The 22,822-nt window shown below is 41.0% G+C and overlaps 2 protein-coding genes and 1 long non-coding RNA gene across 9 annotated transcripts in view; 2 read left to right on the forward strand and 1 right to left on the reverse strand.

Moving 5' to 3' along the window:
- letm1 (leucine zipper-EF-hand containing transmembrane protein 1) overlaps positions 1-3,124 on the reverse strand; it is a 40,518-nt gene extending 37,394 nt beyond the window's left edge. The window contains exon 1 of one of the 2 annotated variants that reach the window (XM_026936636.3): positions 2,796-3,124. In XM_026936636.3, the coding sequence (XP_026792437.3) occupies positions 2,796-2,874 (79 nt within the window). In that variant the 5' untranslated portion in view covers positions 2,875-3,124. The remainder of the gene's footprint in view (positions 1-2,795) is intronic. The other variant, XM_026936642.3, reaches the window with a different exon arrangement.
- Positions 1,434-10,670, forward strand: LOC128318013 (uncharacterized). 3 transcript variants are annotated; one of them, XR_008301426.1, is made up of 4 exons: positions 1,434-1,684; positions 6,103-6,248; positions 6,536-6,617; positions 7,906-10,670. It is a non-coding gene; the product is annotated as an uncharacterized LOC128318013 (long non-coding RNA). The 3 variants fall into 3 exon arrangements; XR_008301425.1 differs by having other exon boundaries at positions 6,103-6,617; XR_008301424.1 differs by lacking the exon at positions 1,434-1,684 and adding an exon at positions 2,048-2,316 and having other exon boundaries at positions 6,103-6,617.
- Positions 10,671-12,990: 2,320 nt separating this feature from the next.
- Positions 12,991-22,822, forward strand: part of nsd2 (nuclear receptor binding SET domain protein 2) — a 21,821-nt gene continuing 11,989 nt past the window's right edge. The window contains exons 1-13 of one of the 4 annotated variants that reach the window (XM_026944793.3): positions 12,991-13,409; positions 15,165-15,928; positions 16,311-16,500; positions 16,599-16,762; positions 16,912-17,367; positions 17,447-17,536; positions 17,672-17,843; positions 17,969-18,034; positions 18,169-18,281; positions 18,646-18,742; positions 18,852-18,955; positions 19,114-19,212; positions 19,296-19,419. In XM_026944793.3, the coding sequence (XP_026800594.2) occupies positions 15,182-15,928; positions 16,311-16,500; positions 16,599-16,762; positions 16,912-17,367; positions 17,447-17,536; positions 17,672-17,843; positions 17,969-18,034; positions 18,169-18,281; positions 18,646-18,742; positions 18,852-18,955; positions 19,114-19,212; positions 19,296-19,419 (2,422 nt within the window). In that variant the 5' untranslated portion in view covers positions 12,991-13,409; positions 15,165-15,181. Of the gene's footprint in view, positions 13,501-13,525; positions 14,855-15,164; positions 15,929-16,310; positions 16,501-16,598; positions 16,763-16,911; positions 17,368-17,446; positions 17,537-17,671; positions 17,844-17,968; positions 18,035-18,168; positions 18,282-18,645; positions 18,743-18,851; positions 18,956-19,113; positions 19,213-19,295; positions 19,420-22,822 lie in introns of those variants that run through there. The other 3 variants (XM_026944785.3, XM_034303066.2, XM_026944803.3) reach the window with 3 other exon arrangements.

Here is a 22,822-nt window from a genome sequence, read left to right on the forward strand (position 1 = left end):
TGGTACTCAAAGACACAGAGCGTTTTTTCCTTGGTGGATCCATGATGATGGAATGAGTAGTTCACACTGTAGTTTCCTTCACAATGTTCAAAAAAATCCCAAAGACACAGCTCTTCCAAGACCACATAAATATTGATGCAGAAACTCCCTCAGCTATTGGTCTATTTAGGTGTGCTGTCTTTTGCCATTCACTTAGATTTTTCAGATGTGTGTGCTTGTCTGCTTTTCTGAAAGTCTACTGGCAGTTCAGAAAACAACATAAACATATCATTATTTTGTAATTAAATTCCAAGTTGATGTTTTAGTTTAAACGTCTTTCATCAACTTGTTTATTTTCACAATGGGTACCAGCTCCCTACGTTACCCACAATGCTATCTGACTACCTGCTTTAGTCTTTAGTGCTTTAGTCCATCCAGTTCTCTCACCTCCTCGTCTGTACACTCAAACAGATTAGCTGCAAAGCCTCACCTTTCGTGTTAATACCACCGTCAACACTATGGTCTCATCTTGATAATAGCTAACTAGCCGAGTCTCTGTCGTTACTCATTTGTAAATATGTTGTGTAGCTGCACTGCATTCTGGAAACTTGAGTCCAATGTTTGCAGTTTCCATTAATTCTCATTCACATGACAGTGAACATCATCAATGGAACATGCTGTGTGAGTGAGAAAAAAAAAATTGTTCTTGCTCGTTGGGTTTTTCTTTTCTTCAGTGAAACCTAACTGTGATCCCTTATGTTTGAAAATGTTTTTTTTCCTATTAAGCAATATTGTACCGTCCCTGTTACATCAGTCTGGCACATCACATCTATGGTGGTAGCTCAGTGGCTAAGATGTTTGACTACTGTTTGTAAGGTAATTAGTTCAAATCCCAGCACTGCTATGCTGCTACTGCTGGGCCCTTGAGCAAGGCCCTTAACCCTCAACTGCTCAGGTGTATAAATGAGATAAATGTAAGCCGCTCTACCAAATCTACCAAATGCCTGAAATGTAAATATATTATCATCTCTTGAAACCTTCAAAACATACCTCATACTTCTTTCTTCAATCACTCCTCAAATTATATTGATAAACCAAAAGCATGATATGTGCCATCCAATGTTTAATTTAGATCTGTATAGCACTTATAGACTAGTTTGTTAAAGACCGTTTAAGTGAAGCTTCTGGAAACAGTTACATATAAAATACAAGTGATATACATCAGTAAATTTGGTTACTTTGGGAAATTGGTCAGATGAAAGACACATGAAAAGCTGCAAACCAGCATACACACAGAATGGCATGATGATACCAGTCCCACGTCATACACAGTTTCAACATACATTATCTGGGAGTATGCCAAGTGTGATGAAACTGGAATGAAAGAGACTTGTTAGCAGTTAGTATAAGAGGTTATTGGGGAAAGTTATTATTGTGTCAGGGCTGCAGAGGGACTTTGTCCTCAAAGAACCTGGAAGCAGCAGCTCAAGCATGGCGGCTAAACTAGAAGACGCCTGAAATCACGGTGCGTTCAAGTGCTCCTGGGAAGTTCGTATTTACGAGTTGGGAAGTCGTTATTACGACGTCAGGTGCGTTCAAGTCACTCGGTGTGCCTTCTCTGGTACTTTTAACTAACTACAAAACAAATACAGCAAGGTTTTGTAAATCTACTTCTGGAAAATGAAGAACAAAGAATGCACATCAGGTGTGTTTTGCTTTTTTTAATGTTTTTAATCAATTAATGAAGCCACTGTAAAGTTTATCATTACATATTATATTGTAAATATACAATGCTATAGTATTTTGTGCAGGCAGTTAGCTTGTTTTATTGTAAATAAAAAAAAAAAGATAGCCTGACAAATGTCACTCCTAAACATCCATTCAGTTTCAACTAATTTACCTTCAACTACACACACTTAATCCACTGATTCCACCATGTTTTCTTACTGACACAACACCCCAACTCGGAGCTCAGAGAAAATCCCGAGTTTCCCACTCGTAATTACGACTTTGTGTTGGCATTCATGTGCGTTCACCTCGTAAGTACAATCTCTCCGTGATCACTTGAACGCACCATAACTACCGAGTGATTAGCATCACTCAGAAAAGTTTTTCTTTCCTTTTGGTAATTTACTCCGAAAAGAGCAGTTTAAAACCACTGACATTGCACTGTACACCATGTGGCTGTGTGACAAAAAGGTTACAGAGGTCAAGAGAGCCATGGACTCTTCTTTAAACGTGTGGAAACTACATTTAAAACCACCACAATGTAGCTACAAAGGACAGTTCAGGAGCACAGTGTGTTACAACAACACTTTCTGGAAACGACCCACTGAGGTATACAGCCAAAAGACCTAAATACAGCTCTGTGCCTGTACCGTTATTACACAAATAAGCTTTATTTTCAGCTCCTAAAGTTAGTCAAGGCAATATAGCTTACACGAAACACAGATGTTTCATGACTAATGTTAAATTTAATGTTATGCAGCTAGCCTTTAGCTAGGTGAACTGTTTAATCTGTACTGTTAAATGCTTGTGTCACTAAACGTTAACTAGTTAGCTACTTTAGTAACGACAAATAATATATTCACTGAATTATGTATAAGACTAATATGCATAAGGTATTAGTTAACCAGAAATCCTGACTAGCACCATAATATGCTTCAGCACCTTAATCCTTTTGCTTTCAGTTGTGTGTACATCACTGCATGCTAGTGACTAGCTAACTGTAAACCTGCTGATCACTGGCGTGTAGCTTTCTCTCAGGGGGTTGTGTAGACATCCATGTGTACAGTCACAGAAAGCACCATCATTACCTTTCCTGAACTCGTTCTTTAATGATCTGGATGATTTCATCAACGGAGTCCGAGATCTCGAGAATAAAATTAACGCCATCCTAATCCCAGTCGGTGGGGAAAAAACTGTTTGTCGTTAATCCGACGGTTACAGACGTCGATCCGGTAGTGCTGTGTGGCTTTTCAAAGGTTTACAAAGTATTTAATCCGCTAAAGTCCCAAATTCTCGTCCCATGCCCTTGGTAAAAGTCTAGCAGCAGTAATTCAAGCGATGATCTTGCAAAACGCTCGCTGCTGAATGGCCTTGACGCGCTCGCGGGGCTTCCTGTACACCAGGCCGGCAGGGGGAGTGTTCACGTGTCGCCCGAAGGAGGCCATTTCAGGACACGGTGAGCAAAATGCTGCCTTCAAGTGCTCCTCGAAAACTCGTATTTCCCTGTTGCTGAAAGGTCTAAACAGGCTGTAGGCATTTAATTTAACAGTCAGCAGGGTGTATTAACCAGTTATCACAAGTCATAACAGCAACTACAGACCTGGAGAGGAGAGGGCTTTTAAATGTATCAAATGAAATATGAAATAAAAGGAAAATAGACATATGACCAGTGACTCAAAGATAAATAACTAAAATATATTCCCTGATTTTTTTTTAAAACAAAAACAATAGACTTTAAAATACCTTCTGAATTGAATCTAAGTCCACCTTTATAGTATATTTCTCAAAATCAGTTTGAGAGCTTACTAGTATATCTTAGCATAAACCTTTCAACCATTTTTATTACTTGTGATTACCTTGTGCGCTGTAGACGCCATAGACGAAAGGTTTTACATATAATTTTTTTTTCCCTGAGCCACACTGGCACTTATGTGTATGTTCATATTCTGTACAGCTAATCAATTCCTTTAACTTACTATTATAACTGCATCAAAAGGCAATTAAAGCAGAGCACAAGGTTCTACAGTTTTATATATATATATATAAATTAAGTGATAACATTATACTGATTAATGGAGTTTTTCAATTTACCAAATATTGAAAATATACAACATTAAAACATTTTTTGCCATTGGTAAAAATGGCTTTTTCTGTAAACAATAGTCACTAACACATTTTTTTTTTTTACTACTATGAACACACCCACTACAGTATCAGAAAGCCAATTATTAACTTCAAATGAAAGCAAATTGTTAACTGTTTCTGACTGTGAGTTGTCAGGAAAGGTAGGCTGAGACAGATGCAGTTGCAATTAACAGCTTTAATGAAGGCAATGCAGACAAATCCAAAAATCGAAAGGCAAGGTCAAAAATTAGGCATAGGTCAAGTGATCAACAAGCAGAGTTAACTAGGCAAAGGCAAAATGTGAGACTCAAGACACAGACAAGAAAAACTGAGCATTTACTTCACAAACAGGCTGTGAATGAAAGTCTCTTTATAAAGGGTAAGTGTGAGCACGGGGAATTGGAAACAGGTGTGTGTGCTCAGAATTCCAGTGACTGGGAACGGGTGAAAAGAGTTGAGTTCTGGGGAGTGTAGTCCATGGCAGCCATGTTTGAAGGCCACAGTATGTTCTAGGAAATGGAGTTCGAGGACTGTGTGGACCTGACAGAGCCCCGACCCCCATCGCCCCCCTAAGAGCTAATTTCGGGAGCCCAGTGCTTGGAAATCCTCCCCCTCAGTCGTGGGCCTCGGCATTCAGAGTGGTTTGCATGGAACTGACAGCAGAGACTGGGGTCAAGGATATCGTGTGCAGGAACCCAACAAAGAGCTCTCCTCCTTGTAGTGAGGACGGTTGTGCAGCAGATGATCTAGGCAAATAGCGAGGACAGTAAGAAAGTAGAATATCTGGTTGTCCTGGCAGGCCATTTCTGTGAGCACGTCGCTGTGAAGACCATAACAAAACTTGGTTTTCAGGGCCATCTCATTCCATCCGCTACCAGTGGCGATCATGCGGAACTCTAGGGTGTATTCCACTCTTGTCAGCCAAGAATAGGAATCTGTGGTTATCATGGGTACAGGCTTATTGAAACTGGACAGTTGAAGATTAGAAAAAAAAATCACCTGGTCTTTTTACAGGCTTCAGCTGTCCAGTTTTGGTGAGTCTGTGCCCACTACACCCTCAGCTTTCTGTTCTTGGCTGACAGGAGTGCAACCCGAAATAGTCTTCTGCTGTTGTAGCCCATCTGCCTCAAGGTTCGACATGTTGTGCGTTCTGAGATGCTTTTCTAATCACCACTATTGTACAGAGTGGTTATCTGAGAAAAAGGCTAACAAATTGCTCTTACACACCATATTCAATTCAATTCAATTAATTTTACTTGTATAGCGCTTTTAACAATGAACATTGTCACAAAGCAGCTTTACAGAAATAAATGGTTTCAAAAAATGTATTGTAAATATGTGAATTTATCCCTAATGAGCAAGCCAGAGGCGACAGTGGCAAGGAAAAACTCCCTGAGACAATATGAGGAAGAAACCTTGAGAGGAACCAGGCTCAAAAGGGAACCCATCCTCATCTGGGTGCAATGGATAGTGCAATTATAAATAAATGCCTTCTATTATTGTGTACTATATGGACAAATAGTGCAAATCTATCCACTATCTATCCACTGTCCACTGATGGAGTCCTGAGTATGAAGGTGCTCGTGGCAACTGCAGCCCCAAGCCATTACAGTACAGCTCCCATACAATATGCAAGTTAATGCTTGAGATTGGGCAGAGTGCAGCTGAACGTAGCACTTTGTCCAGCAAAACCAACAGTGGCGTAATGCAAGTATCTACAGAAACCACACAGCCTAGGCCAATCTGATTGTAATCTGTTCAACTGTCAGTTTTCTGTCAGACTGGAAGTGTCTTCCAAATGTGGCAACAGACATAACAACCTGACAATATGATCTAGATGTGGACCAGGAGGGAGAAGTGGCTCTCAGGCTATAAACAATGCTGAAGGGTGCAAGCTTAAAATGTTCACAGGTTGGACTACAACACAATGACAGCTGCTATAGTTAATAACCTCAGTTCTCAGGGAATAATAAATTTATCCACATTGTGTTATTTGTGAAGATTCCATATCTAGTTTCCTGTACTGTACTGGTTTTGTTGCTGCTTTGTACATCTGAGCTGTTGCACTATTACTGCCAAACACTGTTTATACTGTTTATACTGTCTATAATTTTATTTCATTGCTACAGTTGCACACATACGATATATACTCTTTTTTTATTCTATTCTTTATTTATTATTTCTTATATAGCATCTAGTAAGGAAGAGGCAAACCCAGTTTCATTGTACTCGTGCAATGACAATAATGATATTCTATTCTATTCTGTTAAGGTCCAGGATCAACGATTTCAACTGAGCCACGTCTGACAGCATCCACACACCTAGACAGACTCTGATCACCTTCTCTGCTTCTCAATCATTGTTGGGACTGGATGTTTATGATTAGCAGGTTGTTTATGTTTCCTTGAGTAACAAATGTAAGTGTTCAAAAGTTACAGTAGTCCTAAATTGTAAATCTGGAGTCTTGGGGGTCACAAAAAATTCATAATGTCCATTTGGGGCCATTTGCCTAAAATGTTTGGGAACCCCTGACCTAAGATGACTCAAAAGGAAACCCATCCTTTTCTGGTTGACATTGGATAGTGGGATTAAAAATGTTTACTTTTCCAGCGTTTACTCTTGTATGCTATACAGTATAATCAAACAGTATTTAATATATTGAAGGGATGTTCAATATGAGCATAAAGGTCTTTTATGTTTACAGAGGTTTTTAGGTACAAGTCTACAGTATCCAAGTGAAGTTACATACTGAAAAGAGGGTTAATCCTATCCATAAACTGTTTCTGGTAAGTACAATCTTTAGGATATCGAAATGGAACTATCCACAGTAATCTTTAGAGTATGCATGTGGGACCATCTACAACAATCTTTAGGGTATCCATGTGGGTCTATCCCCAGCATAGCAAGTAATTCACAAGTGCAGGAAGCTCCAAGCAGAAGCAGAGCATCAGAATGGGCCAGGAAGGCCCAGAGGGCAGAGGGAGTCAGGATCAGGTACTGGCATTTCTTCAGGCAGCATGTAGCTCAACAGAGAATGTATGCTCTGGATAAAGGCATTTATTAAATGCTGTAAATATAATTAAGATTAGGGCAATCTAATACATACACACACACCCCATTGGGTGTGAAAAAAAAACCACTAAACTTTCTATTGTCCTTTTCGAACTTTTCACTAAGGTTCTATTGTCCTTTTCATGTACTTTGTATTTTGATTAGACAATTTTTTCTTAGTCTATATACTTTTAGTTTGTCTTCCAAACACTTTGTTTGGGGGGAAAAATGATAAGTAAGTGAGTATGAGTAAATAACCCATTTTGTTCGTGTTCATTACACCCATGACTGCGCCCATAATACAACTGTTTGATGACATATACCGGACACATCACTGAAATGAGATAGAATATTATAACCCAAATTAAGATTATATCTAGGGGTGTGTCACTAAGATGGTGTCACCATAAATCTAGTGGGCTGGGGTCAAAAAGGCAGTGTCTTGGTGAGACTTTTTAACCATGTTAGGCAAAGACCTGCTAGTCAAGGTATTGTGGGGGGCTATAGGACTGAATTAGTGCCAAGGGAGACCTCACTCAGAGAACATCAGGGGAAAATGGAGAAACCCAATTCCAACCCCTGTATACATAAGCTGAGACCATAACCTCAGTGGTGGAGAGAGTGGTATAGTGAGGGAGGACCATTCAACCATGCTACTGGCATGTATTCACAGGCCCACAGATCTATGCATAACAAAGCTAGCAAGCTAACTAGGTAACTACTACAGAAAGTACAAATAGAAAAAATCTATCCACTGTCCACTGATGGAGACCTGAGTGCAAAACTGCTCGTGGCAACCGCAGCCCCAAAGCTACCACAACAATCGCAGTCCCAAGCCATCACAGCACAGCTGCCCATATGAACCTTCAGGCCATCAATGTGGGGCCACCCCCAGCAGGAGCAAGGAGTAGCATCTGTAGCTCGACACACAGAGAGAAAGAGAGAGAGGAAGAGAGAGAGGAAGAGATTGTTAGGTATGCTTTTTGTCCCGTAATGGTTAAGGACAATGTACTTTGCATGCAGAGTGCAAGCAGAGACTCCTGCAAGACTAGCTATTACAGCATAACTAAAAGGGAGCCAGAAGGTAACACAGACATGAGGGCACCCTGGGACATAAAGCGGCCAGCCACTCCATCATCAACAAACCTGAGTGAACGCGTGAGAGTGGGGGAGCGACAGCATCCAAACATCCCAGTTCACCACAATACTATATGCCTGTGAACCCTCCAGATCTGCTCCTTTACCTAAGAAAAAAACTAATCCCAAAAGGCTTGACTAAACAAACATGTTTTCAGCCTAGACTTAAACACTGAGACTTTAAACACTGAGGCGCCCTGAGTGCTCACCCGTGTGGCAAGGAATGGAGAGGGTGTAGGGACGAAGGATCTGGGAAGGAGAAGATTGGACTGGAACCTGGACCCAGGGAAGAGGTTTAAGAGGAAGAGAGAGAGAGAGAAGCAAAGAGAGAGAGAGAGAGAGAAGGGGCTGCCAGCCTCTGCCACCATGTGGTTCTCTGCCAGCTGGATCGCCATGTCCAACATTACCTGTGGCACTGGACCGACTTTGATTTTCCTGCTGGCAATCACACGATTGTCAGATGATCCTAGTCCACGAGATCATTGATGTCTCCCCCTCAGTCAGCAGCCACCTGCAACAGGCATCCCGTAGCTGTTGGGCAAACAAAAAGGGTTGGCTGCATTCGCTGAGGGTCACAGCCTGGAACTGCTGACGGAATATTCACCTTCTTAAAATCCTGGTACTCTAGCTGATTTTTTACTGGGAACTGGTGCTCAACCAGCCGGGCTTCTCCTGATAGCAAGGGAAGCAGTCTAACATGACCCTGCGACTCAGGCCATGCCCATGTTACCTCAGCACACTCAAAGAGTTTGATGAACACCTGGTTCATCCTAGGACAATATCTTGGCCCCGTGCGGTGGGGCTAGTTGGAGTACTGGCGGGCTGCAGCTGGCTCCAGAGTGAGGGTCTTTGGCCTGTGCTGCCACCAGGGCCTTGATGCTCTGGGCTTGCTCTGCATGCAGGTTGAGGATGGTCTGCTCCTGGCGTAAACTCGCGAGGGACTTCAGTTAGGATATCAGTTAGGGGCGAGGTCTCCATGACGACGTATTCTCCTCAAATCTCAAATTCTACTGGGTTTGCTACTGCTGTGACACCCTGGCTTTCATGAGGAGAATAAGGACTTGGGAGCCAGGCTTTGGAGATAGCAAGATGACTTTTTCTTTTACTGGCCTTGACCACATCCCTGCCACCAGATGGTAGTTTTCTACTGTGATTATTACTTAATCTGTTCATACTGAATTTAAAGAAAACATAAATTTGGAAATTACTGGAGATTTCTAAACTGTACTGTTATTGAATAAAAAAATGAATTATAGAAGGTTACTTTGGCCAACATTATAATATGTAGTCAATTTTACTATAATGTGTACTGTGTTCATACAATATTAGAATATGTTGGTGATTTTTAAAAATCCTGTTATTTAAATGTGATTTATTGATGCTATTAATAAGTAAGCTATAAATAAACAATGTTTTAAACATGTAATTGCAGATGAAAGTAAAGGCCTAAACCAATGAAAACATGCTGTCCAAAATTACCAAACACATCATTAAAAAATGGCTTGACAAAAGCGTATCTAATGCTTATTAAGAATATGATGCAAACTTTTTTTTTTTCCCTTCATATCTAGATACTCAACACCTTGAGTATTTCAGAAATGTACCATGTAGAATGTTTAATGGCAAGAAAACTTAGACGATATGGAAATTCAAAAAGTGTCCCAATATATCAGAATTCAGCCTACTAAATATGCATATACACTCGGGTCCATAAGTATTTGGACAGTGACACAATTTTCGTAATTTTGCCTCTGTACACCATCACTAACAAAAAATATTCCATTAACCATTTAGGAATTACAGCCATGTTTAACATAGTCCCTCCAAAAGTAATCAGACAATTGACTGATAAGCAGTTTCATGGCCAAATGTTGCCTGTTTCTTCATTATTTCATAATAAATTAAGAAGATAAAAGGTCTGGAGTTGATTCCAAGTGTTGAATTTACATTTGGTAGCTGTTCATGGGAACTCTCAATATGTGGTCCAAAGAGGTGTCAATGCAAGTGAAGGAGGCCTTCATTGGGCTGAAAAAAAACAAAACAGACCTATCAGAGAGATAGGAGAAACTTTAGGAGTGGCCAAATCAACAATTTTGTACATTATTAAAAATAAGGAAGGCACTGGCAAGCTCAGCAACACCAAAGGCTTGGAAGACCACAGAAGACAACTAAAGTGGATGCTCACAGAATTCTTTCCTTGGTGAAGAAAAACCCCTTCACAACATCCAGCTACGTCAAGAACACTCTCAAAGAGGTAGGTGTATCATTGTCAAAGTCTACAAGCAAGAGACACCTTCATGAATGTAAATACAGAGAGTTTACCCCAAGATGCAAACCACTGGTAACACTCAAGAACAGAAAGACCAGTTTAGACTTTGCTAGAAAACATCTAAAAAAAAAAAAGCCTGCCTAGTTCTGGAACAAGATTCTTTGTATAGATGAAACCAAGATTAACTTGTACCAGAATGATGGGAAGAGAAGAGTATAGAGAAGGAAAGGAAGGGCTTATGATCCAAAGCATAACACATCATCTGTCAAACATAGTAGAGGCAGTGTTATGGCATGTATGACTGCCAATGGAACTGGGTCACTGGTGTTTATTGGTGATGTGACTGCTGATAGAAGTAGCAGGATGAATTCTGAAGTGTATAGAGCTATACTTTCTGCTCAGATTCAGTCAAATGCTGCAAAACTGATAGGATGGCGCTTCACAGTACAGATGAATAATGACCCAAAACATACCACGAAAGCAGCCCAAGAGCTTTTTAAGGCAAAGAAATGGAATATTCTTAAATGGCTGAGTCAGTCACCTAACCTCAACCCAATTGAGCATGCTTTTCACTTACTGAAGACAAAATTGAAGACCAGCAAACAAGCAGCCACTGAAGATCGGCTGCGGTAAAGGCCTCGCAAAGCATCTCAATGGAGGAAACTCAGCATGTGGTGATGTCCATGGGTTCCAGACTTCAGGCAGTCATTGACTGCAAATTGCATCCAAATATTTAAAATAATCCTTATATTTATAATTATGTTAGTTTGTCTAATTACATCTGATCCTGTGAAAATGGAGGTACTATGTAAAAATGGCTATAATTCCTAAATGGTTAATGCTATATTGTTGTTAAACCCCTTGAATTAAAGCTGAAAATCTACACTTTAATCTTGATTGCTTCATTTCAAATCCACTGTGGTGGTGTACAGAGGCAAAATTATGAAAATTGTGTCTCTGTCGAAATACTTATGGACAGAACTGTATTTAGATTACTGTTATCTTCATATGTGACTACTAACCACCATACTGCAGAAATCCCATATCATACTTGTACAATTCAATATACAATTCTACTATTGATTCATTTTATGCACGATGTACACAACAAATCTTTTTGTATTTTAATTTTCATTACCTCTAATTTATTCTTCTTTTTTTAGCTCTGCAACTTAAAAATTTTGGTGTTCTTTTGTGCTGTTTATCAGGGCCGGATTTAGCCTGTTTTGAGTGGGGGTGCGGTCAAAATGTCTGGGTGGGCATCTTTTACAATCATGCTTGCTGAAGGAATATATTTGTATAATAATTGTACTGAAGGGCCATAATCTAAGGATATTCATTTTTCAAAATATTTAACATATTATTCTTAAAAAGGTATTTAACATATTCTGTCGATAACACCAGTAACCTAACACCACGTACTGCTGAATCGTTTTTAGACGCGAGTGTGACTTCATATCAAACCCACCACACAGGCGTTGGCTTTAAGCGGCGTTTTAGCTCTGTGAGACGTGAGAGCTCGCGCGCTGGACGTTAACGGTCGCTACACAGCAGTGAGAGAAATCTCGCCAGTGTGAATGTACACTAGCACTCCCTCTAAACCCGGTCCTGCTGTTTATTCCTGTGTAACCCGGAATGTGACTTTTAAATTTAAATCCAGTCATCTCTCCTCCAGCAGACTGTTGAAACTCGCTCGTGGTAGCGCCGTGGTGTGTGCGCATGCGCAATACCTTGACTCTAGGGGGTCTTAAAAAAGAGGCTGCAGCAGCTATGTATTAACCGCCTCTGCCGGGTAGGAGAAGTGACACAGAATCACATTTAACACTCCTCACAGTCGTGGTTACAGTCTGAATATTGAACCTAAGGTGCATTGACTAAGGGCTGTGTGGATTCAGTGAGGTTTCTCTCTCGCTGCTGTCCTGTACGTGGCGCCACACAGCACCTCATATAGTAAACAGTGAAAGTGATTTCAGAGGGAGCTGTACACCACACACACACACACACACATACACACACACACACACACACACAGAGAGAGAGAGAGAGAGAGAGAGAGAGAACACGTGCCTCTGTCACGTATTGAAACTGTTCAAGGTCTATTACCTAACATTTCAACCTGACAAATCACAGGGAATTTATTTATTTTCCATTCCGGTAGACTGAGGCACAGTTACTATACACGGTATAGTGTAGGTCTTAAAGTAACACATTCATAATTTTATAATACACTCTTTGAGAACATTTCTCATTAGTATAGGTACAAAGACATTATTTCTAATGTTCTAATAATATTCTAATATGTTCTAATGTTGTAATAAAATAATAGCTAACAATGTAAGGATTTTACTTCTCGCTTTTATATATACGGCTTTATTTTTTAAATGGCGGAAATGGGCTTCCATAGAAACGGTCTCCTGGTGGAATGCCATTGGAGAGTTTTTTCTGGCGCGCTTATTTATTGGTTGCCAGACATTCTTCGTTTAACGTTTTCATTTTTTGGTCATTAATTTGGCGTCAGTAGATTTTTTAAAAAAATCTTTTTACTGGACTTCACCTAGTTACAATTGTCTCTACATGTTAAATTAAATAGACTATATATTTTATACTCATACTAATTCTTGTTATTCCAATGGTTCCACTGTTCTTTCAGATATATAGCAGTTGTTGTGGTAGATAGATTAGTTCTGTGGCACTCGTATTGCTGTTGAGTCTGTATTTATTATATTCTTTCCCGTAAGTCGTGTTTCCACTCAGGAATAGAATAAAAATGAAATGCTAATTCTTGGACGACACGCGCTGGCGCAATGCTTGTGCACTGCTGCGGATAAATGGTGAATCTGGCAACCACTGGCGACCCGCCTTCTATTCTTGACGTCACTCGGTGAGGATGCCCTCCAGTTTGTTCATTTCTGTTGGCGGCCTGTTTCACTTATCGACGTACTTTTTTCGAAGAAACAAAAACAAATTACCTCGGAATCTTATTCATTTGGCGTGAGTTACAAACTCGGTAGTTTTGCGCGGGTATTTTTTTTTTATTTTTGAAGATGCTGTGTTGTGAGGGAGAGCGGAACATATTTGAAAAGGCCGGGTGAACGGAGCAGCAGCCGCCAGCCAATCGGAAGTGAGTATTTTTCGCGCTGATTGGGGCGAGTTTCCCCGCAAAGCTTCAACTCGAATGAATAGAGGTCGGAGTAGCGCAATGCTTCAAACAGGTTATTTACGCTGAAAATACATGTTAATGTCGTACGACTAACGTTTGGTCTATTAAACGTTGCTGTGGCGTTACAGAATATGTTTCTGGGAAAATAACCCGTCTGCTGGCGTGTCATTAAGCAGCTGTAGTGTGTGTAAAAGCTAGGAAGCTAACTAGCATCTGAACCTGGTTTGTCAGTCAGGTTAGCGTTAGCTGCCTAGCTGTTATTAGTCAGGTTTGACATTCACACCGCATCTCTGCACTGGCGGTTTTAGTATTCTGTCTGAAATTGCCTGTTTTAGTGCCGTGTCGATAATATTTTCTTGCATTAAACAACTATGTTCTTGTTATAGCTAGTTGGCTACCTAGCTCCCCAGTTGTTAGCTATTTTAAATCATTTTTAGCCGCACGGCTAACGTGATTTCTGTGTTATTGTTTGTCACCATTACCGCGTTAACAGCGTATCGCTAACTCTGAGCTAAGCCGCTAGATGAAGTGTACCTGAAAACACCAGCTAGCATTTAATTTCGCTAGGGTTAGGGTTAGCGAGTTGTCTGCAGACTGCTGGGGTGCAGAGCCAGGCTGGCTTTGTCAGGCGTTTATTTGCATTAAACTGGTTTGTTATGGAAAGTGCATTAAGAGCATTAGCGAGGCTTCTGTTTTGTCACCGAAGGCTATTAATATCAATAGGTTTCTCTCACCTAGTTAACGAGGCGACCCTGAGAGTGACCGTTTTCAATGACAATAGTTTACTAACGGTATCTCACTTAAAGATAAGGACATGATTTCCCACGTTTATTTTATTTTTCGTTATTTCTTAGGCAAAATTAAGGTGTAAAAGCAGCTGCTTGGAGATGTGCACTCAAAGCACATCCACAGTCTGATCCAGCGTTTGAGCGACGCTGAAAGTCCTCCCATCGCGACTCTTTTCAGTTGAATCAGATTTAATGCTGCATTTTACATGCTCTTTGGTTCGTTCTTTGGGTCCCCATGATCTAACACCGATATTCTTCCCGACTAAGTAAACGAAATCACACATGGTCCGTCATTTAATTCAGCATTAAACTACCCCGGGCCCCCACTCACTGCAGACTGAAGAGGGAAGCCATCTTTACTGACCAAATCCCCATTTCATTTAACATGGACACTCGGAATCAGTGGTGCCAGTGATCGTACATGTTAGGAAGTACACTCGGTCCAGTCGTATCTCAGTATAATGCAGTTTTTTTCTTCATCCTGAGGGGCTCTGGCAGTTTAGCTAACATGCTGCAGCGGCTACAGGTGCAGCTGTGTGGAGCTTTTCTCCTCCCCGCCTCTGTATGCAGCGCAGGCAGCAGCCCAGAGCGTTTCATCAGCTGTTGAGTAGATTTACAGTGAGTTTGTTATCACAATGGCTTTGTTTGTGGTGTTTTTCCTGATTATAAGCTGTTATAACCTATTGTGGGCTGGTAAGTTTAGGCAAACGGACAAGACATACAAATCGAGACGGTGACTTCGAAACAGCAAATCCAGAAAGCACAATACAAACATACAGTATAAGTCTGATTATTTTTTTTTTTTTTTTTTTAATAAGTGTTTGGATGTCAGGCATTTTTCTTTTTGTCTTTTTCAAGCTCAGGTGGAGGAGCTGATGTGTAAACGAACTGAGATAAAATAGTAAAATTGTGCTTCATTTTACAACAGATCCCTTAGTGGCACCAATGGACAGCAAGGGAGGATCTCTGCCTGCAATGCCTGAGCCAAAGAACCCCACCAGTATGAAACAGTTATCTGATTCACCATGTGGATGTAAGGGACGGGGTGATGGAAGCACAGATCCTGCTCTTCTAATGGATAAAGCTGCTACTCAGCTAGCAGCCACACCCCATGATGGAGTTTTGCAGAAGATGGGCAACCATAACCACACTCATGAACATCTGAAGGATCTGACATCTCGTTTCTTCAATGGTGATCAGGAGACAATGTCAAAGTTCTGCAGTTCACCCCCAGGATCACCCCTCCTTAAAGCGGTAGAATCTGGACCTCAACATGGCAGCCCACAAAGGAAGCCTGACTCCTCCCCTGAGCTCACACTCAAAATAACCAAACATTTACCCAATGGAAAATCACCACCATCAAGCAGGTATGAAGCTAGCTATGGAGAAGATGGCACAGAGGAAACAAATGCCGCTTTAAGTTTATCAGAAGGCATGCTGGCTCCTGCAAATGCTACAAACGAAGGAAGCAAGTTGAGGGGACCAGTGAAAAAAGTGCCACCAAGCAGACGGCACCCCATCGACCCTGCTGTTAATGGCCCTGAGAGATCAACTTTCGCACACATTATCGTAGAACCATGTGACAAACCCAGAGAGTCTTATGACCTTGCCCTTGACTCAGATGTCCTGACTTCTGAATCCAAAGATGCTACTGTCATTGATGTACCTACCTGTGTAGCTTCAAATGGCATGGTATGGCTTTGATTCCAGTGTACACCCCTCTCTCTTTGTTTCCTGTCTTTTAATACATATATATATATTATACATTTCTAGCAAAATTAAAGAAAAAATTTATTGTAAAAACATTTTGAAATGCACATGGCCTTTACTCCAGTAGTTTGAATTGTGCAATTAAAATGTAATTTTTATAATGAGAAATTGCAAACAATTGAAACAATTGCATCACATCAAGATCAGTTTGGATGGTGGTTAAAAAAAAAATTACATGTAGAGAATAGTATGCAGTATAGGCCTACTACTGATTTATAGCAGTTTCTGTGATCCCAATGTACAACCCAAGCATGATCTTAATAAGGTTTAAATGAATTTATCTTTCTTTTTTTTCCCCCCACAGCCTATGTTGGATGCTGAGGAGGATACTGGTGTTCATGGTGTGGGTGATGTTGAGACATTACTAACAGAGGAGCAACCTCATGTGCAGTTTTCCGTGGGAGATATTGTCTGGGCTAAAGTGTTTGGATACCCATGGTGGCCATGCATGATCACTACAGACCCAGAGTTCAACCTTCACTTCAGGCAGAAAAGTAAGGACCAGAGACACAGTGGTCATGTAACTTTAATTATAGGAGCATAGGCATTTTCATTTAATGCCTTGATTAATGTTTATTTCTCTCTTCAACAGCAAACAACTGCAGAGGATTATTGTACCATATACAGTATTTTAGTGACACACCAGAGAGAGGATATATTGCTGGGAAGAACTTGGTCATATTCTCTAAGAAAGAGCAATACCAGGCACTGTGCTGTGGAAATAAACAACCTACTGTTCACTCTGATAGAAAGAAGGTACTGATACTGTTCACTCACAGCCTATTAAGTAAAGACCATTTGTATTATCTGTGACTGATGCATTAAAAAACATGCTCGTGAAGCAGAAATACACTGAGGTTCTCTGTTGCAGAGCTATTATTTTCTGCTCCATGTCTTTTCTTCAGCTGTCGATTCCACGTAAGTTGCGGATACCATGGGATACAGGCGTCTCCCAGGCAACAGAGGCAGTAGCTTTACCTGTAGAGGAGCGCCTGGCCAAGTTCAGCTTCACGTATGAGGGCAACCAGCCGCGGTTCAACTCTCGTATGCTGCAGGAGCTTCAGTGCAAACAGGAACAGCAGCAGCAGAGTTATAAAGAATTTCCAGATACAACTAGCCTCACTCCACCAGACTCCACTCAGTCCAGCCCCATCACTGTACAGACACTGAGCAACCATCTTACTCCCCACCTTCCCACCAACAGCAGCACTTCAGCAAGGAAAATGCCCCTTGCTACTAAAGCACCTAAAGCCCCAGCCAGCAGGGGGCAATGCAGCCACAAGGAGCAGTATGCTCTTTTCAAAAGGAGAAAGAAAGTTGTTCCTGTTGTAGTTCTCCCTCATATTAACTCTGTTGTACAGGTGAGTGCAGTTATGAGTCTGGTAAGGCCTGATTTACTCATTTTGTCATTTCCTGCTACAAATTGTGCTTTCGTTTCAGGATATGTCCATTGCTGCAGATAAACTTGAGCCTAATAAGATGAAAATGAATAAATCTGGACTATTCACAAAAGAGTCATCACTGAAACAGGTGTTGTATTCTTTTTTTTTTTTTTTTTTTTTTTTTTTTTTTTTTCCCTCTTCTTTTCTTCTTTCTTCCCTATTCTGTTATTGCCAGTGATATCCAGTGTGTTATAGTTCATATATAAAATGTGTGTTTGTATAGGATGTCCTGTTTGCTGAAATTGACCCTCAGTTGAAAGCATCCCAGAAGAAACAGAGAAAACTCAAACAGAAGTTTCCAGCTGCACCAAGCTCCCTGAAAAGGAAGAAAATTAAGGCATCTGCCAGTATTGCTGAAGGACTAAACACAGAATTACCAAAGCCAGTGGTTTTGGGTGAGAATGTGGGATCTGCAGTCCCTTGCCTACTTAGTTTGCCTTTTTGACATTGGTACTTGTTTGAATAGTTTTAGTGTTGGAAATGTTTTGCTGCTGTGGTAAATGTTCTATGTCTTTGTTAGAAGATGCTGAAGTCTGCAAGATGAAGAGAAAACTAAAAAAGGACAAAGCAGATGTTGTCTTTAAAGGTTGCCTTCTACAGTTGTTTTTTTGTCTGCATAGCCTTAATATTTTTAAAATTGAAACAACATTGTTATTATAACACTCTTTACATTTTTGGGGTTGTTGAGCTGTCTGATAAGTGAATCTGTCCTGTGTTCAGTTGTGAAGAAGGTCTCGAAGCGTACACTTGAAGATCTCAATGTGGAGGAGGTACCTCAACCCAGGAAAAAGGCCAAGCATGGGGACGGTTTAAAATGGCATGAGACGCTAAAGGTTTGATCATTACTAAAGATACCTTTTAAATGGGCAGCACAGTCCAATGAGGGGACTTTGATGTACCAGAATTAGGGGTAATCTGATCAGTAGTATTAGAAGCATTGTTTGACTGGCAGTAATAAATTGCATCTGTAACAGGTTTTAAAATAAAAAAAAAAAAATAAAAAAAAAATCTAAATGGGTTCTGTGAACAATATTACAAAGGTTCCGGAGTGTGTACTCTCAGGGCCAACATAATTAAGGTCATGGTGCATGCTCATTCAGCTAGATATAGTTATGTTTATAGTTATAGTAGTAAAACACATTCATGTTTTACTGTAGGTTTTGATGGCCTATTTTTTTTTTCCTACTCCTTTCAAAGGCACAGACACCTGAGCCTCCCGCCAGTGTACAAAGACGAAAGAGGCAAAAGTCTGCCATCACTGAGAAAAGAAAGAGACCCAAAACGCCAATCTCAGGTAAGTGAGCCAAATAGCTACTTGCTTGTTTGATCGTTTAGTCATTCATTCATTCATGTGTGGTATTTTTCTAAAGTAATGTTGCTGTTTTGCTATTTTGTGCTGTCAGTGGAGGTGCCTCAAAGCAAAGGCAAATGGGGTAGGAAGAAAAAGCAGGACCCCAGCAACCAGTTGCTATCAGTTTCATTCAAGAAGCATGGCCCATCAACCCAGGTAGTGCTAGAGATATGTTTCTCTTATTGTTAGCCGAAATTTCAGCTTATATCATACTTGTGCAGACGAAAAGCTTTAATAGCCTTTTTAAGAGGTATACTCCTTTTTGATGTTGCTTAAAAGCGGTTTAACCAAACATCTACTCCAATGTGATACAGACTTCCTATCAGGAGAGACCCGATTCTCCCACTGATGAAGCCCATGCTACCAGGAAGGCAGAACGTTCAGTCAGTAATAAAAAAGAGTGTGTGTGTCAGGTTAGTGTACATGTGCTGTATATTAATATCTAATGAGTTTGTGGTATTGGTCTGTTAGAATGTCTTTGATTCTGTGTGTTCAGGCTTGTGAAAAGACAAGTGAGGACCTGGTGACATGTGAAGGACAATGCTATGGTTCATACCACCTGCAATGTATGGGTTTGGACCAACCATCAGACAAGGTGCTCTGCGCTGCCTGCCGCACAGGTAAATAAGAGACACTTTACCAAAATACCTGCAGTCACCAAGATGCCCTCAAAAATATGTTTCCAGTAAAGGTTAAAACTGTGTTAATCTTTAGAGAAAACAGGGCAATCGGGTGGGAATGTGTTTCATCATGGCTATGTCTTGAGTCTGTACTACTAAATGTCTCAATAGTATGCCATGTCACCTATATCAACAGTACTTACAGTAGTGTACTATTTAGCCCATATCTTGAAAATAAGTATCTGCAACAAAATAGGTCAAAGAAATGGTGTAGTCAGTAACATTATTTGTTTTTTGCACGTTTCTTGGTTATTGTTTTTAGCTAGTGTGAACCTGACAGCAGCTTGCCTAGAGAACACAGCAGATGCAGGATGACCTGCTTCTTATTGCTAATCCATATATACACAATTGTTTAAAAATGAACGAAAAAATAATTTTTAGTTTCCTCAACAACTCTGTTGCTCTTCATTCATTTGTAAGCTCACCCACGTGTTCAGCCGGGAGAGCACATAAATACAGTTTGGATGACAAAGCTCAAGTGCACAAAAATCTGTAAATGGATTAGAGGAAGCCAGCTGGCAGGGTCAGATGAAGTATAAAGAGTTGATACCAGTAAAACTTTTGCTATAATGTGTTATTGTTGAATGTAATTGATTAAATGAATCTCAGTTTTTTAAATTCCTAAACTTTCCACTGAGAAAACGCATCAGCTGCTTCACCACGGTTGTGAAGAATGATCGAGTTACTATATCCTTCTTGGCAGCTTGAACCAATCTGAGCATTTTCCTCTGACCTCTCTTATCAGCAAGGCATTTCCACCAACAGAACTGTCGCTCACTCAATCTTTTTTGTTTTTCATTTTTCGCACCATTCTGTGTCAACTCTAGAGACTGTTGTGTGTGAAAATCTCAGGAGATCAGCAGTTTCTGAAATACTCAAACCAGCCCATCTGGTACCAACAGCCATGTCACGGTTAAAGTAACAGAGATCACACTTTTCCCCCATTCTGATGTTTGATGTGAACATTAACTGAAGCTATTGACCTGTATCTGCATGATTTTATGCATTGTGCTGCTGCCAGTTGATTGAATGATTGGATAACTGAATAAATGTGCAGGTGGACAGGTGTTCCTATTAAAGTGGACGGGAAGTGTATGTGTATATAATATTTAATACATAACATTAAAACCACGGAGAGGTGAAGTGAATAACTCTGATTATCTCATTACAGTGGCACCTGTCAAGGGGTAGGATATATGAGGCAGCAAGTGAACAGTCAGTTCTCAGAGTTGATGTGTTGGGAGCAGGGAAAATGGGCAAGAGTAAGGATCTGAGTGGCTTTGACAAGGGCCAGATTGTGATGGCTAGGTGACTGGTTAAGAGCATCTCCAAAACAGCAGGTCTTGTGTGGCGTTCCTGGTATGCAGTGGTTAGTACCTACCAAATATGGTCCAAGGGTCATGGGCATCCAAGGCTCACTGATGCGCGTGGGGAGCGAAGGCTAGCTCGTCTGGTCTGATCCCATAGAAGAGTTACTGTAGTACAAATTGATGAAAAGTTAAAGATGGCTATGATAGAAAGGTGTGAGAACACACATTGCATCACAGCTTGCTGTGTATGGGGCTGCGTAGCCACAGACCGGTCAGGGCATGTGAGCATCAGGACTGCACCATGGAGCAATGGAAGAAGGTGGCTTCTTCTGAAGAATCATATTTTCTTTTGCGTCATGTGGATGGCTGTGTGTGTGTGTGTGTGTGTGTGTGTGTGCGCGTCATTTATCTGGGGAAGAGATGCCACTAGGATGCATTATGGGAAGAAGGCAAGCCGGTGGAGGCAGTGTGATGCTCTGGGCAGCGATTCTGCTGGGAAACCTTGGGTCCTTTAATTAATGTGAATGTAAAGAGAGAGAGAGAGAGAGACGGATAGGTAAACTCAGCAAAAAAGAAATGTCCTCTCACTTTCAACTGCTTTTATTTCCAGCAAAATTAACGTGTAAATATTTGTAGGAACATAAAAAGATTCAACTACTGAGACATAAACTGAACAAGTTTCACAGATATGAGATGAACAGAGATGGAATAATGAGTCCCTGAACAAAGAGGAGTCTATATCAAAAGTAACAGTCAGTATCTGGTGTGGCCACCAGCTCCAGTACTGCAGTGCGTCTCCTCCTCATGGACTGTGCCAGATTTGCCAGTTCTTGCTGTGAGATGTTACCCCACTCTTCCCCACAAGTTCCCAGCATTCCTGGGGGAATGTCCTTAGCCCTCACCCACCAATCCAACAGGGCACAGATGTGCTTAATGGGATTGAGATCCAGACTCTTTGCTGACCATGGCGGAACACTGACATTCCTGTGTTGCAGGAAATCAATCACAGAACGAGCAGTATGGCTGGTGGAATTGTCATGCTGGAGGGTCATGTCAGGACGAGCCTGCAGGAAGGGTACTACATGAGGGAGGAGGATGTCTACCCTGTAACGCACAGCGTTGAAATCGCCTGCAATGTAGATAAGCTCAGTCCGATGATGCTGTGACACACCGCCCCAGACTGTGACGGATCCTCTACCTCCAAACCGATCCTGCTTCAGAGTACAGGCCTCAGTGTAACGTTCCTTCCTTTGATGCGAGTCCGAACATCACCTCTGGTGAGACAAAACCGTGACTCGTCAGTGAAGACGACTTTTTTCGCCAGTTCTGTCTGGTCCAGCGAAAGTGGGTTTGTGCCCATAGGTGGCGTTGTTGCCGGTGATGTCTGGTAAGGACCTGCCTTACAACAGGCCTACAAGCCCTCAGTCCAGCCTTTCTCAACTTATTGTGGATAGTCTGAGCACTGATGGAGGGATTGTGCATTCCTGGTGTAACTCGAGCAGTTGTTGCCATCCTGTATCTGTCCTGCTGGTGTGATGTTCAGATGTACTGATCCTATGCAGGTGTTGTTACATATGGTCTGCCACTGCCAGGACGATCAGCTGTCCTTCCTGTCTCCCTGTAGCGCTGTTTTAGATGTCTCACATTACGGACATTGCAGTTTATTGCCACATCCTTAGTCTTCATGCCTCCCTCCAGCATGCCTATGGCACATTCACGCAGGTGAGCAGGCACCCTAGGCATCTTTCTTCTGGTGTCTTTCAGAGTCAGTAGAAAGTCTCTTTAGTGTCCTAAGTTTGGTAACTGTGACCTTCACTGCCTACCATCTGTAGACTGTTAGTTGATTGTTTAATTGTTAATTGGTTCATTGAAAAAGCATAGAAAACATAGTTTAGCTTTCCAGTAAAGCTCTGTAAATTTATTTGGATTTTGCAAAATAAAATATACATTTTTACTTTTATATATTTTACATGTGTGTGTGTATATGTATATGTATGTATATATACACTGCTCAAAAAAATTAAAGGAGCACT

Source organism: Pangasianodon hypophthalmus, chromosome 3, assembly GCF_027358585.1.
Source record: "Pangasianodon hypophthalmus isolate fPanHyp1 chromosome 3, fPanHyp1.pri, whole genome shotgun sequence".
NCBI lineage: Eukaryota > Metazoa > Chordata > Actinopteri > Siluriformes > Pangasiidae > Pangasianodon > Pangasianodon hypophthalmus.